This window comes from Meleagris gallopavo, chromosome 4 (genome assembly GCF_905368555.1).
Source record: "Meleagris gallopavo chromosome 4, MGAL_WU_HG_1.1, whole genome shotgun sequence".
Classification (NCBI taxonomy): Eukaryota; Metazoa; Chordata; class Aves; order Galliformes; family Phasianidae; genus Meleagris; species Meleagris gallopavo.
Window position 1 is genome coordinate 8,886,241 of NC_139407.1, and position 14,187 is coordinate 8,900,427.

Genomic DNA, 14,187 nt, shown 5'->3' on the forward strand with positions numbered 1-14,187 from the left:
TCTCTTTGGCCAGCACCTGACATGAACTGGCCCCAGCTTTGACAAGGCTCTGAAGGCAGCGCTGTAATGTAAAACACTGCTGTACCATTTCCTCCTCTGCAGCTTGTCAAATTTCCTGACAGAGTCGAGCACCAGCCGCAGAGCCTGCTCCACCTGCAAAGGGAGGAAGGAAGTACTGACTGGGCACCTGCTGCTTCTGGGGTCTTGACTGAAATAACTCGGGCTGTTTCTTGGAAGAACAGAGGCTCAAGAATACAGATGAGCTCAAAGACTGTGTATAAGGAATGAGTCTGAAAGTTCAACACGCTTGATTTCCAGTCCTCTAAATTTACTGCTCCAGGCAACACAGCTCCTGTCAATTTTCAGGTGACAAATACTCTTTCAGAGACCTGGCTGTTCCTTCGCTCACTTATTATTTAGACAATACAATATGACCTCAGTCTGAGTAGGGCTGATCCTTATAATGTAAGAAAATCGAAAAGATCAAAGCCGCGCGTGATGTGGCTGCATGAGGTTATTGTAGGGAAGCTTTGCCTCGGGGATTAGTCAGAGATTCCATTTCAAACAGCAATCACGATTGAGCCAGCACACATATGCAAAGCATGATTTTAAAAAGTAAAAGTGAAAAAGGAATGCATTATTACACTTCAGTGTTGTTCCACTTACTCATGTTAATAAAGTTATTTCAGGCTCCTTTTAAAAATACCGCACATTAAAGAAGCTGAGCACTGCAACCACAGCTCCCAGTGGAACAAACACCGACTTGGTGTTGCTTCAGGGCCCTCTGGCACTGATCGGGGGAAGCTCTTTAGCAGAAAGGAATAAAAGAAATAAGTTCAGGCTTAAAAATGAGACATCAAAAGGGGGTTTAGCAGGAGACAGAAACAGCTGCTTTTACATCTTATGATAGCTCACACTATATTAATGTCCTTTCGAGTGTACAAAAGAAGAGACTGTACCATTTCCAAAGTGAGAATCATTGCTGTTTCAAAAGTCTGGAAAGACAGCAACAGCATTCACTTTCAAGCTGTTTCTTTTCCTTTCCCATTTTCCCTTCTGTAACTTAAAGGGCGCTTCCTTTCCACTTGGCTCATTTCCACTCTCCCTGTCCAGGATTTCATATCACCTAGGTATCTCAGTGCCTCAGGCCCATAGTATTTTATCCTATTTATACATCTAACTCAGCAATTTACTGTGCCTAGGCAGAGTGCTGCACCCACATAGACTCCCAGGCCCATATAAAAAGCCTCTCTGCCAGAGCACAAGGGCAGTTTTCCACTGGGTAAGGCTAAGAGAACCATCTATCCCTGCATCTCTCCTACCCCATTGCCCTTCCAGAGGCATTTGCTACACTCCAGCAAACTTCCTGGTGCACCATGCATCACATCAAACAAAGAAATCCCTATCTGGAAAATTGCTCCATTTAAAAGATGACCCAGCAGATGTTTGCATCTTCCTGTGCATTTTATGATATAATCAAAGGCTCTGGTCCTTCTCTCTCTCTCTCAACAACACAAGAGTGCAGAGGCAGCCCACGACTTACCCAGTAGAAAGGAGCATTTCTGCATTCCCACTCACGTAAGGGCGCTGCTGCCCCCAGAACCTTCTCAGCACATTTCCCTGCGTGTTTGCAGCAGGAGGGGACGGGCTCAGGCTGATTGCCCAAGCTCCTGCTGTCTGTTACTCTAAAGCTGCCTCACACCTGGAAACAGGCAACTGTGACTGATTCTCTGACAAACATTTACCTTGGCATGCACAGTGCAGAAGGAATCCTCGCATTCACCTCTGTCGCTGTAAGCAATTTGCATCTCTAACACTGACAAATATTACAAATTGCACACCTGGAGCTGTTACAAGCCCCAAGCGGCTCGAGGCTGCACTTCTTCCATTTCAAAAACACCTGGAGTATCACTACAGCACTATGTGTGATCTTTAACATAAGGAACGCTACAAGAGTGAGAGGAAAGACAGTATCCTAGCTCAAAATAAATTATAAAAATGCCTGTGACATTGAATGTGATCAGTGGCTCGCGTGATGCCTGTATGCAACTGGTTTGGGCTTGCTTGGGGTTTTTTGCCATTCACAGGTGGCAAATGGATAAAAAATATCCCCACTGTTTCACTTCCCCTTTTTGGGTGAAGGGAGTCCTGCATCCCCATTTCCAGGGAGTGCAGAGGACTTTCCTAACACAGCAAAGAGCCACTCGCCCTGTCCCCACCTGCCAATTACTAAACAGGGTGTACAATCCCAGCCTTCTCCGTTGTTTATTTGTCCTGGTGCCCGGAGGTTGTGATCTCAGTCACCCTGCTACAAGTACTGTGCTCTTGCCTTTATCTTTGTCTCCAAGTGCAACCCAACAAGCAGAGTAATGTAGAGAAGCCCTAACAGCTTTGTGACAGCACTGTACAGGAAAAAGCGAGCTGATTTTCCACAGCTGCCTGGGAAGAAATCAAATCAGGTGGGCAAGGCCAGCCCTGCTTTGAGAAGGGGGGTGGGACAGCAATGCCTTTCTGTCCTAAGCAGCAGAGGGCAACATGATCAAAAATATGCACACCTCTAACTCACACCACACAAAACAAAACCGCAACACAAACCAAACTAGCTCTAACAAAAATCAGCAATCACTTCAGTCAGTCGTTGTACAGTTGGCAGGATGGCAGAGACACATACCTGTATGAGAAGTCCCAAAAGGTGGTAAGCATATGTATATTTAAAAACATTGTACAGTACTGATGTTAACCATATGAAAATTCCTAACTTATATTGCATCTAGCAAACACTTTTGAACCCATCATCAAGACTGATTCCCAAGCCATCTCCCAGAATTTCCTGAAACAGACTTGAACCAGAATCATTTAACTCATTTCATTTAGTTTCACATTTCTTTTTAAATCAGTCTGCCATAAAAGTGACTTTTTAAAGCATAAAAATCAACAGGTCTGCCTCCCTTAACTTTATAAAGTACATAGATTCCTGGCAGCTAAACCCAGATCTGCTATGAGATCCTCTAACCTGATCCCCTGTGTGTCGCAGGATGGGAAGCGTCAGCCAGTTGCTTGACATGGAGCCAAATGGCTTGGGTTTCACTAAAGCAAAGCTTCTAAAAAGGTGTTCTGTCTGAATGGAAGACTAACGATGAGGCATCGAATGTTTACATAGGTATTTGCTCTAATGATTAGTCAACCTTGTTAAATATTAATGCTATTTCCACCTGCATTTGTCTGGCTTCAGCTCCCAGTCATAAATGCCTTGGTATACACATCCTTATCGCACTGAAGAGACTGTTAACACCCAGAACCCCTCAAAGGCACTGAGACAACAGAAATCTGTCAGCCTTTCTGCCACCCTCATGTTTAACATCTTTTTTATATATATAATTATTTTTAGGTCTCTCAGAAAAATACCGAATGGCACCAGGCTGAACTGAGACTTTGAAGAAGCCACCTAAAGCCCTTCAGCATGCTCCCTGCTGATGGCTGTGTGTTGTTTTTTTCTTTACACATCTCAGATGTACAGCTTTATATGATCATACAGGGCTGGAGATCCTTTTAAACAGAGTTACTTGGTACAGTCACGTGTCTCATTTAAAAAAGAAAACCTAAGGAAATGACATCTATCTAATCATTTTTAAACAAGTAAATAGTTATTTTTTTCCCTCAAATAACCTAATTTGATTTGGCAAGATGTTTTCTTTAATTGCAGAAAAGGTTAATATTGTTTTACTATTGGCCACTTCCACCAAGATGTATCTGTCAAAGCAGACCTGCCAAGTCAAGCTGTCCATAACAGGAGAGCTTTTCTTTTCACATTTTGCAGACAGGTACTATGAGAGATCTCATCTCTGGTTTGAAATAGACTCCCACCAATACTCCATGTTAGGCTTAATTGGATGGGATGCTGTTCTGCACGCATTCAAGCTCCTGCAACACAGGGACATCTAAAGCAAGGAGAACTAAGTATTGGATTAATATTTAAACATAGCAAAACTGCCAAATATTGCAGCAGAGAAGTTTCTCAGGCAAAATTTCCCTGACAGGATAGCAGCAACTTTCACTGAAAGGAGCCACTGATAGTTACTTGTATCCTGAGGGGGAGATCGGAGCCCTGGAGAGCTGCTTAGTTTTCTGCTCTCCGTGCACATGAAAGCAGAACACATAACAAGGTCACGACAGGCCAAAAATAGCAAATCTTTAAGTAGTTGCAATTCAAACAGATATCAGATCTGCTGGAAAGTAAGCAATTTGACCAGCATGCAGAATTTCTGAAGATCACTACTTTTACAACATTTTGTATTTTACAAATACCCTTCAAAAGTTAAAAAATAAAATTAAAAATAGGTACATACTTTTCAGGGTTTTCCACTTCTTCGGTAACAAAATTGAGGTAAAACCTAGGAAAGAGTCATAAATATATCATGAGGCCTCAGTAGATTTTAATTCTGTATTTATTTCAGAGAGAATCAAGAAGATGCATTTAGTTAAGCAGTGCTGTTAATTCCAGCAGGCTCCTCACGCTCAGGAAGGGAATTCTCAGAAATGACAGCAAAACAGAAAAAAAGACAAAGGCTATGTCTTGTCACTGTGGGATAAAATCACATCTTTTCCCTTGAGATAGGCCAACTATGCTCCCCCTAATGCTACACAGATAGACCCAAAGATATGCACGTTCAAGTCTTTTGCCATGTTGTGACCCAACTTGAAATTCCACACAGCCAGGTTTGCCATCTCATCCAACCTCCTCAGCATTTGTTTCTAGACTTGCTACTGTGTGCAGCACAAAACAAGGAGTCAGGACATTTCGAAAGGGGGATGGCTTCTGGCTAACAGGACCCCTAGGACATTTTTTCTTGTCTGAGTGCTGCTACCAGGTAGAAGTAATTTGGTGGTCCTGTATTAGTCATTTTATTAATGCAAAGACATGTTTCCTTGCATTCTTTTCTCTATTTGTCCTTTTTCTCCCAGCATTTTATACCCAGTAATCTATACTTGCTCTTGGCAGGATGAGCCCACATACATAAGCAATACCACCTTTGTTTTGTACTTTAAAGCTGTATCATTAAAAGATAATAGTGTCACAGGCTATGCATAAATTTCTGCCTCTGTCCTGGGACACATCACCAGCACTTGCAGCACTCCTTCATATCCAGCTTATTGGATTGATTTAGCCCCATGAAACTGATAGTGCAAGGGTATTGACACTCCACTTAATGGTCTGCTCTTCTGTGCTCTCCGGCAATCAATTTGAGCTGGTGACAAAGACAAATAGGCAGCTTAGGAGAAGCACTAGCCAAACGAGATCTTTTCCTGCTAATTTCTTCTATAAGTGGCAAATCAGGACCATGAAATAAAAGTCAGAATGTGTAAGGGAAAAACAGAGATGATTTTTATTTCAGGAGGTTTGGAATGTCATGTGGAAAAAGGAAAGAAATAGGAAAGAAACAACAGCAGAATAGCAATCTTCTTGATGTAAGATTTCACAGTAAACCAGCTCTGCTTTGGCAATGAATAATATTAAAGACCTTTTAAAGTTGCCACCACAGAAATGTGTACACCAAGGGCAATATTTTAAAAGTGAGAAACCATCATGTGTATGGATGTATGAGACAGAGGTGGCTGTATCAGAGAAGGAAGAGGGAAGAGACTGTCCCTATAATGAGTTCAATTTCTTTCAGCCTTCAAAATGCCAGGCTCTTTTCTTACGTATCTATCAGAGATAAAGGCTGTGGACTCGCTCAGGTTACCCCCCCGCCCCACCCACCCACCATTTAATACAAAAGTGCTGTTCAGTGCTTTAGTGTGCATGTTTATACTGCTCCTGCAATGGGGGAGTTACAGGCCAACAGAGAACTCAGATGCTGGTCCCATTGTCCCTCTGAATAAAATAAATAAATTCCTTATCATTCGTTCCCCAGCTTTTGTACAAGGGAAAGAACTTCACTGCCTGTGAGGCTGTGGAAGGGAAAAGGAAGACCTCCAGACAAAGCTATCTCAAAAATAAGCCCAAGCTCTGCAGTCTTTTTGTTGTATATTGTAGTCTTTTTTTTCATGCCACTGCTGCAAAGCACATCAGCACTGTGCAGAGTGGAGCCCTCGCTAAGCACAAACAAATTGTAAGGTAGATTTGAAGTGTAGAAGCTCCTTTCAAACCAGACACTGTGTACTTCGGTGGGGAGAACTTAAAAGAAAGTTCTGAGCCAAATACTTGAAGGCAGATTCTCATTACTTTGCTCGCAGTGAATAGCACTTAACTTTTATGGAAGCCAGTTGCACTTCTTGTTAAGTGAGGTCCAATTCTGCCAGAGCAGAAGCCACAAGAATCAGTGTTTTCATCTTGTTTTGTGGTCTGCACTGACCTTATCAGAGTTTGCTTCTGATTCTAAAGCACTGCTTTTACAAAGCAAAGGCTGAGGTCCACACAAGTGGGATGGAGATCTACAACTTTATATCAATTGAGAGAGATCTTTTTCACGTAATTATTGTCTTCTTCAACAAAATCTAATGTAATATTATCCCTTTTAGCCTTCTATTAAAATACTTAGTAAGAATTTAAGAACATTCACTTCTTGTTGCTTTTATTTTTAACCTTGAGAACAGAAATATGCCTGATTTTTTTAGTGTTCACTGAGTGCTTACATATTGCATATTGAAAAAGAATAATCTTTCCTTCCCAGAGCTGCCTACAGAGAAGCTACCGAGCATATGGGACAGCAGCAAGAGCTATCCTTTCTACACAGTGCTGTTTGGCAAAAGAGGCAAAATGTGCGACTCAATCTGTTGTATAAATAAATGCCTCTGTTAGTTCATATTAGTGTTTGCTTTCAGGACAAATGCTTATAGGTTTCAACAACTTACCAGCCCGAATAGGCGTACATTCCTGAATAGAAAGCAAGTGGTAATCCCATAATACTGGCATCATTCCCTGAAAAGGCATTTTTAAAGTGCCGTGTTTCTCCTGCAACATCAAAAAATAAAAAATAAAAAATAAAATTGAAAAACAAGCTCTTTGGTCACTTCCTACTTTAAAACAAATAAATATATCACACCATGGAACGTTTAATCACCCAGTAGTTCACTGACTTCAAGTTCTGCCCTTGACCTTAATTTCCTCTCCCAACCCTCGCAGCCAAATTCTGCCAGCAACTGTTAAAGGTTCTCATGGTGTCCTTAACCATGTCACAGCAGAATCTGACCTGTTAGTTTTTGTAAAGCATTCTGAGTTTGATGACACTCACCACACTGTTGTCTCCAGCAGTGACTTATATCAACACTGAAGAGCAAAATGAGCTCTGGGGTTTTTGCTATAAACATTTCCCTTGTTAGTTAACATTTTCTTAAAATGGAGCATTAATAGCATTTCATTTATAAGAAAAAAACCCAGTATCTTAAGCCTTCCTGTGATTGAAGTTCTCAGTGTTTAGTAAGTTTCTCTTCTGCATTATAGGCAGCACTATCGCTTATGTTATAGCAAGAATCATGCTTTTCTAAATGCAAATATTTAGACATTTTGAAAAAAGTACAAGGCAGAAAAGGTGCAGGAATAGCTGAGTGCTAAAGATCAGTACCAAAAATGAGTGTGTGAGAACCAAAGTCTCTGTCCAAAAACATTATATATACCGTGAGACAGAATATTCAGTAAAGATCTTTCCAATCCTTTGATAATGAAGGAAGGTGCTGACAAAGCCAGTAGTCTTCCTGCTGGTGTAAATGCGCTGCCTCTAAGGAACACCAGACATTCACCTCTCCTCGTGGATGGGTATCTACAGCTGAACAATGCAATGGGGAGGACCCACGCAGGAACAAAGCCTGCAAGGAAATAGTCCTCCAAAAATTGTAACAAACAAGTGGGAATTCTAAGATCACATTATGTGCTTTACTGCTTGCCTTTGACATAGTCAGTGGTTGTGCTATTTCATTACCCATCTGCAAGGTCCTCTATGGTTCAAAAGACCAGCCCACAAGCCCCCAGATTTCTTGAGAAGCAATGATCCTCCGCAAAAAAAAAAAAAAAAAAAAAAAAAAAAAAAAAAAAAAAAAGCAGTAGGAAGAAGGAGAATTCACTGAGATTTAAATGAGCAATGGTCAAACCCTCTCCTCTCCTCTTTAGTGAGCCCTCAGGCAGAACTTCCATTGGTGTGGAGACCTTTTAGATAAAGGAATTGGAAACACTCCCTGAGGGACAAAGCCGTCCAAACCTGGTTCTGGCCTGTTCCAAAGACCTAGAGGAGGAAAAGGGGCAGATAGAAACACAGAGAAAAAGTTTGCGCATGAAAGGAGGTAAGGGAAGGCATGCCAATGGCCAGAAAGCAAGTGAAAAACATGCAAACAGAAATAGTGAATTAGCAAAACACTGCATAGGTTCACCTTTCTTTCAGAGGCTATAGCTAAGGGCAGTGAGCTGCCTGTCCCTGACATGCGCTGAGCTCATGGCCAGTGCTATGTGCCTGCCTCAGGTGTAAGGGAGTCTTGTGGGGCACCAGAGTGGCCCCGGAGCTGGGCCAACCACTGCCATCATTTTTGCTAGATAAAGTCTGCCACCAATTCATTAAATGTGTCCTCCTTTCTGACTCACTGTGCTGAATGGCTCCTGGTGCTTTGTGTAATTAGTATCTAGCTCTATTGTAATGAGAGAGAGTTGTGGCTTGTCCCCATCTTTAGGTTGGGCATTAGGAAAAACTTCTCAGAAAGAGTGATCAGGCACTGGAATGGGCTGCCCACAGAGGTAGCAGAGTCACTGACACTGGAGGTGTTCAAAAAACATGGAGATGTGGGACTGAGGAACATGGTTAGTGGGCATGGATGTGTTGGGTTGACGGTTGGACTAGATGTTCTTAAAGGTCTTTTCCAACCTTAACAACTCTGTGATTCTAATCTACGATACAGCTGCATGCTTTTGTTTTTCAATTGTAAGAAGTAAAGCACGCATGCAGCTGAGCATCCTGGAGAGCTGCAGGCAGGGAGTCTGTGAAAACAGCAGCTATTTTGTCTCCCAAGACAGCACCTCTACATCATTCATTTCTCTCTGATAATGAATCATCACAGCCATTCCTACTGATTGGTTAAAGATTAGCACCCACAATTGGAACAGCCTCCACAATAATGTTTCTTTCATATATCCCCAAATCTGAGCCCTTATGACCACCACACCCCTGTGCTGAAGAGAAGTAGGCACCAGCACAGTTCCCAAAGTTCACACAGAATGCAATTTACAGAGAAGGGCAATCCTGTCACTGGCTTGAAAACCAACTCTATCTTAATAGTCTCATTGGCATGCAGAAGGAAATACCAGTTCATCCCAGTGTAGTTCCACCTCTAATCAATTACATGACAGTACACAGCTCCAGTTGAACAAGCAGAGACTAATTAAGAGATTTTGCTGCTATAAGCATTATTTGGTGGAGGCAGGTGGGGGGAGACTGGGGAGGGTAAAGATAAAAGCACTTTAAAAGCATTTACTTTTCATTTCATACCTTTAATTAGCTGGATAACTCCGGGGACTATAATTATCAGAATTGCTACAAGCTTGCAAAAGGTAAGGAAAATCTGAATGCGGGCACTCCAGCTGACGCTTGTGCTATTCAGGACCATCACTAGCGCTGCAAGAAGAAAAAGAAAAGTCAGAAAGAAATATTCCTTCCACTGAAATCACCACAAAACTCTCTGAGGCTGCACAAATACTAGGCTCTGCAGCGCTGAAAGAAATAACACCCTGATAGCCTTCTCTATTTGCTGCCCTCCCACCCCTCTCATGTTTCCCTTACAGTTTCTGTACTACTAAACGCTTGAGCTGAGCCCTTTTTAGACCCTTCCATTTCTCCGTTCTCCACTTGGCTCCTTTCGCACCGAATTAAAGCTTCGTTTACCCAGGACTGTTAGCTGTTGGTAGGTGATGGGCTGACAGAAGCTGCCTCAGATGAGAAAAAATAATCGCACAAGCCCTGTCACTCCAGATTTCTGTACCGGTGCCAGTTTGATTAGAGATTTGCATTTTCAGAAAGCAGTAACAATTAATAATGACATTAAACTTTCTCACCCCCATTTAGGCCCTGCATGAATTTGTCACTCACTGCCTTGTTTACACCTCCTCCTTTCTCTTGCTATTTCCCCTCCTGTGCAGCCATTCCGTGGCGACACAGGAGGGCTAGAATGCAAGCGGCATTCCTGCCCACCTGCAACTGGTGAGGAAACCAAAACTCAGATTCACCCCTCACCAAGCCAAAGAGCACAAGGGTGAAGAGATTCCCTGCCCTGCCTGCCCGACACACATCCCACTGGGCCCCTGCTGGAACTCAATGACGGGAGGTCCTACAGCTCAAGTGCCACTCATTCCAGTTTACGTAAACAATTACCCTGGCAAAACAGAATCAATAAAGTAGCTCACCTAAAAAAAATATTTACTAACTGAATGGAAAATGTGAGTCATTTCAGTAGATAAAAATTCCTTTTTCCCTTCTGCCACAGGGAAAGGTGAGTGTGGCACAACAAGCCTGCTCATTGATCATCTTGCTCCTTCCATCGTGTGGAACTAATGAATTAGTCCTTCATCACAGCTTTTCCTTCTCTTCAGCCCTCCCAAGAGTGCTGCTCTATCTGCCTCATCAGCCACACAGTGCACCACAGGATGCATAGAATTGTGAGGCTCTGTCTCCCACTAGCCCCTGCAGGTTTGTGGGAGCTGGCATCACAAACCTGGCACAGCACAGGGCTCTGACTGCAGAAACAGCTGGGCTGTCCCACACCTTCTGTATCGATTCTGGCCAGTGGCAAGGCCAAAGTGTATTATAAGCAATTCTCTGTTTAAATCAAAAAGATTACAAGAAAGACAGAGAGCTGTTGGAGAGCATCCAGAGGAGGGCCACAGAGATGATCAGGGAACTGGAGCACCTCCCCTATGAAGACAGGCTGAGGGAGCTGGGCTTGTTCAGCCTGGAGAAAAGAAGGTTGTGGGGTGATCTCATTGCAGCCTTTTAGGATCTAAAGGGAGCCTCCAGAGGGGAGGGGAATCAACTCTTTGAAAGGGTAGATAACAACAGGATAGGGGGAAATGGTTTTAAGTTGAGGGAAGGAAGATTTAGTTTGGATGTCAGGGGGAAGTTCTTTACTATGAGAGTGGTGAGGTGCTGGAACAGCTGCCCAGAGAGGCTGTGGATGCCCCGTCCCTGGAGATGTTCAAGGCCCGGTTCGATGGGGCCCTGGGCAGCCTGGTCTGGTATTAAATGGTGGCCCCGCATGTGGCAGGGGGGTTGGAGATTCATGATCCTTGAGGTCTCTTCCAACTGGGGCCATTCTATGACTCTGTGAGAAAACTACAAGCAATCGAGAAAAAAAAAGTAAACAACATTTTCTAAATTTGTATTTGGGAGAGTGCAGGCCCCACACTCAAGTGAGCAATTTACCAAAATCAACCAATATTGTTGACCAAAGTCAACACAAACTCACACTATCACTTAGTTTTAAATTTGCACCCAAAAAAAAAAAAAAAAAAAAGATCTTAAAGGTCACAATATTTTTCCAGTTCTGTATTTTACCATATTTTAAGACTGAGACATCATTTTCTGAGTCACAGAAGTATCACCTGGACTTACAGTCTCACATGAGACTCAAACACTTTTTTGGTTTATTAAATCCTTGTGTGTGTGTATTTGGCAGGAAATAGAAAATCTATGGGGCCCATCTCATTGCTCTACTTTCCCAATATTACTTTGATGTAAGTTCACTCACTGAGATGTTTTGAAAGCTCCTCTTAAGTCACTGCCGAATAGCAGTGCTTAGTGAGGCACCCCCTCTTTCTTAAGGCTTGATCACCAGGAAAATAGGGTAGAAATGGCTAACAGCTGTCATTCAAGCATGTATATTAACATAGTTATTTAACCAACAGTGATTAAGCTATTAAGAAATCCCATGCCATAAACAAGCACTGACTCTTTTCAGATTTCTTGCAAAGTTCACTATATTGCCTTTTTCTACTTCACAGAACAAACCCAGGAAGGGACTGGACTATGAGAAAACGTCACCTAAGAGTTCCAATCTCAGGAAAAGATCTGTGGCTTGACATCTAGCAAACTCAGAGTTCAAGACCCCTGCAGCAATCAGTCTGCTACCTGACCTGTGGCAGAACAGCTTATGTGAGCATCCTCACCCTCCTCGAGTGTCATTAATGCATCACTTCCACCCACCAGATACACATATGCGAATGTCATCAGATGGCAAACTAGAATGAACACTAATTTTGATCCACTCATCACCTTGCTTGCTCATTAGCCGCACACAAATCACAAACCACAAATCTGCCTAAGAGCCACAGCGGCTTGAAAGAAAAGCACCTAGACAACGTTTCTGTGAAGACAACCTCCACATGAGCAGGCTGCTAAACTTTTCCCATCCCTGCCCGTGGACTCAAGCCAGCAGAGTGCTTCAGCTGAGGTTTCTTAATGAAATGGAGAAAGCAAAATGGACACAGCAAGGATCTTCATTTGACTGGAAAGGTAAAAGAAGGCTATGCTTTCAGCCAGTCCAGTGCACAGTGCCATTAGTTTGGATGGTCCTCCAGAAGAGCAAGTCCCTTGCAGAGTTGGGCAACTGCACAAATGAAGATGGAAATTTTATCTTGGGTCTGTAGTCATTATCAACAGCACACTTCTACAAATAGGATCTTGCAGAGATATTTCAAGATTGCAGAGATTTTGATACAGGATCAGAGCAAAGATCAGAAGGACACAGACAAAAGGACAGTAAAAGCAGGACTCACCTCACAATTGGCTAGCTAAAAGTCAGGTGGCTGGTCTGTCAGCATCCTCTGTGAAAAGACATTTACCTCCACAGGATGATTAATCACCCATCTTTCAGACGCCTAGCAAAGAGAACAGTTGCCTTCAGGAAGGATATCCCCCTCTCCCCCCTCTTTCCTCACTAATTTTACAGGGAGCTGAGGCAACTGGCTATAACTAAATACCTAACTAAAAGTGAGATGAATGCTAATCTAGGGGACTATGGAGAGAGAACAAACAGGGTTTGTGAACAATTGGTAACACTAATCATGTTGCTTTTCACAATCCTTACCCTTCACACAGCCACAGCTATAAATGGATAACAACATCTGATGGGAGAAGCAGCAGCAAGCATCCCGGCCTACTTTTTAGGAATACGTGTACCATTGCCTCAGCGGGAAGCCAAGGGAGCTGCCTTCCCCTGACTTGTCAGGCTGTTAGGGTCAAGGCATTTACTCAAAGCAAAAAGTATCCTTCGGTTGTGGCTTTTAATGCATCAATTAAAATGAAGTCACAGGAGGCACAAAAGCACCCATCGGAGCAGCTTTTGCCTTTCCTACAGCCAAGTGATGTCTTAATTTAAACCACTTGTCTGAAAACTGTCAGCAGGAGAGAGCAGTGTCCACAGCATCTGCCGTGAAGGCAGAAAAAGCAGCTATTGGTTCCCATGTACATCCACAATTGATGCCAACAAAAATTCCCAGAGTATCTGCCAGCAAGCCCTGACAGATCTGTAGAGCTGACCTTGATTTCCAAGCACGATACGGCTTCTGTCTAGCAGACATGACTTGGGTAATTAGGTCTTTTTGGCAGACCTCCGAACACAAAGAGAGGAAAAATTACATATTTTATCCTAAATGTGCTTGACTGAATTGAAAAACTCTATGAATGTGAGAGTCGGTAGCCTGCTTTCAGTTTCACAATTCTTTATAGTTGAATCCTGTTTATTTGACTTCTGATATTTAGACCAAACGAAAAGATTAGAACTGGCTCATTTAAGGCTGCGTGCCATTCAGGTTATACATCAACAATACAGTTCAATATGTTAACCCAGCATAACCTCTTGCTCACTATTACAAATAAGCTTAACATTACAAAAAGAGTTAAAAGATACAAATAAAGCAAAATTTGAATGCAGATTTTTATTTTTCTTTTGCACTGCCTGTCTCCATCCTTTGTAAATGTCTTCTTCATTGGGAAAAGCAATAAATACAAAGAAGACTTTTTGTTTAAAGAAGTAAGAAAGAAAAAGGTACCTATGACAAAAGAACCATAGCCTGGAACAGAAAATTTGCATCTACAGCTCAGGACAGGTGTGATTTTAGGGTGAACTTTATGCCCAGCACATCCTTGCTCCTATAAATAACGAATAAAGATGGAAATATTTTTAAAGGTCACCATCTCCCATGGTTCCATTTTAGTT

At 42.5% G+C, this 14,187-nt stretch overlaps 1 protein-coding gene across 3 annotated transcripts in view; it reads right to left on the bottom strand.

The window, feature by feature from the left end:
* SLC7A11 (solute carrier family 7 member 11) overlaps window positions 1–14,187 on the bottom strand; it is a 95,583-nt gene that overhangs the window by 33,115 nt on the left and 48,281 nt on the right. For all 3 annotated transcript variants that reach the window (XM_085222083.1, XM_085222082.1, XM_003205399.5), the window contains 3 exons: window positions 9,468–9,593; window positions 6,853–6,952; window positions 4,347–4,391 (listed from right to left, as the gene is read on the bottom strand). In XM_085222083.1, the coding sequence (XP_085078209.1) occupies window positions 4,347–4,391; window positions 6,853–6,952; window positions 9,468–9,593 (271 nt within the window). The remainder of the gene's footprint in view (window positions 1–4,346; window positions 4,392–6,852; window positions 6,953–9,467; window positions 9,594–14,187) is intronic.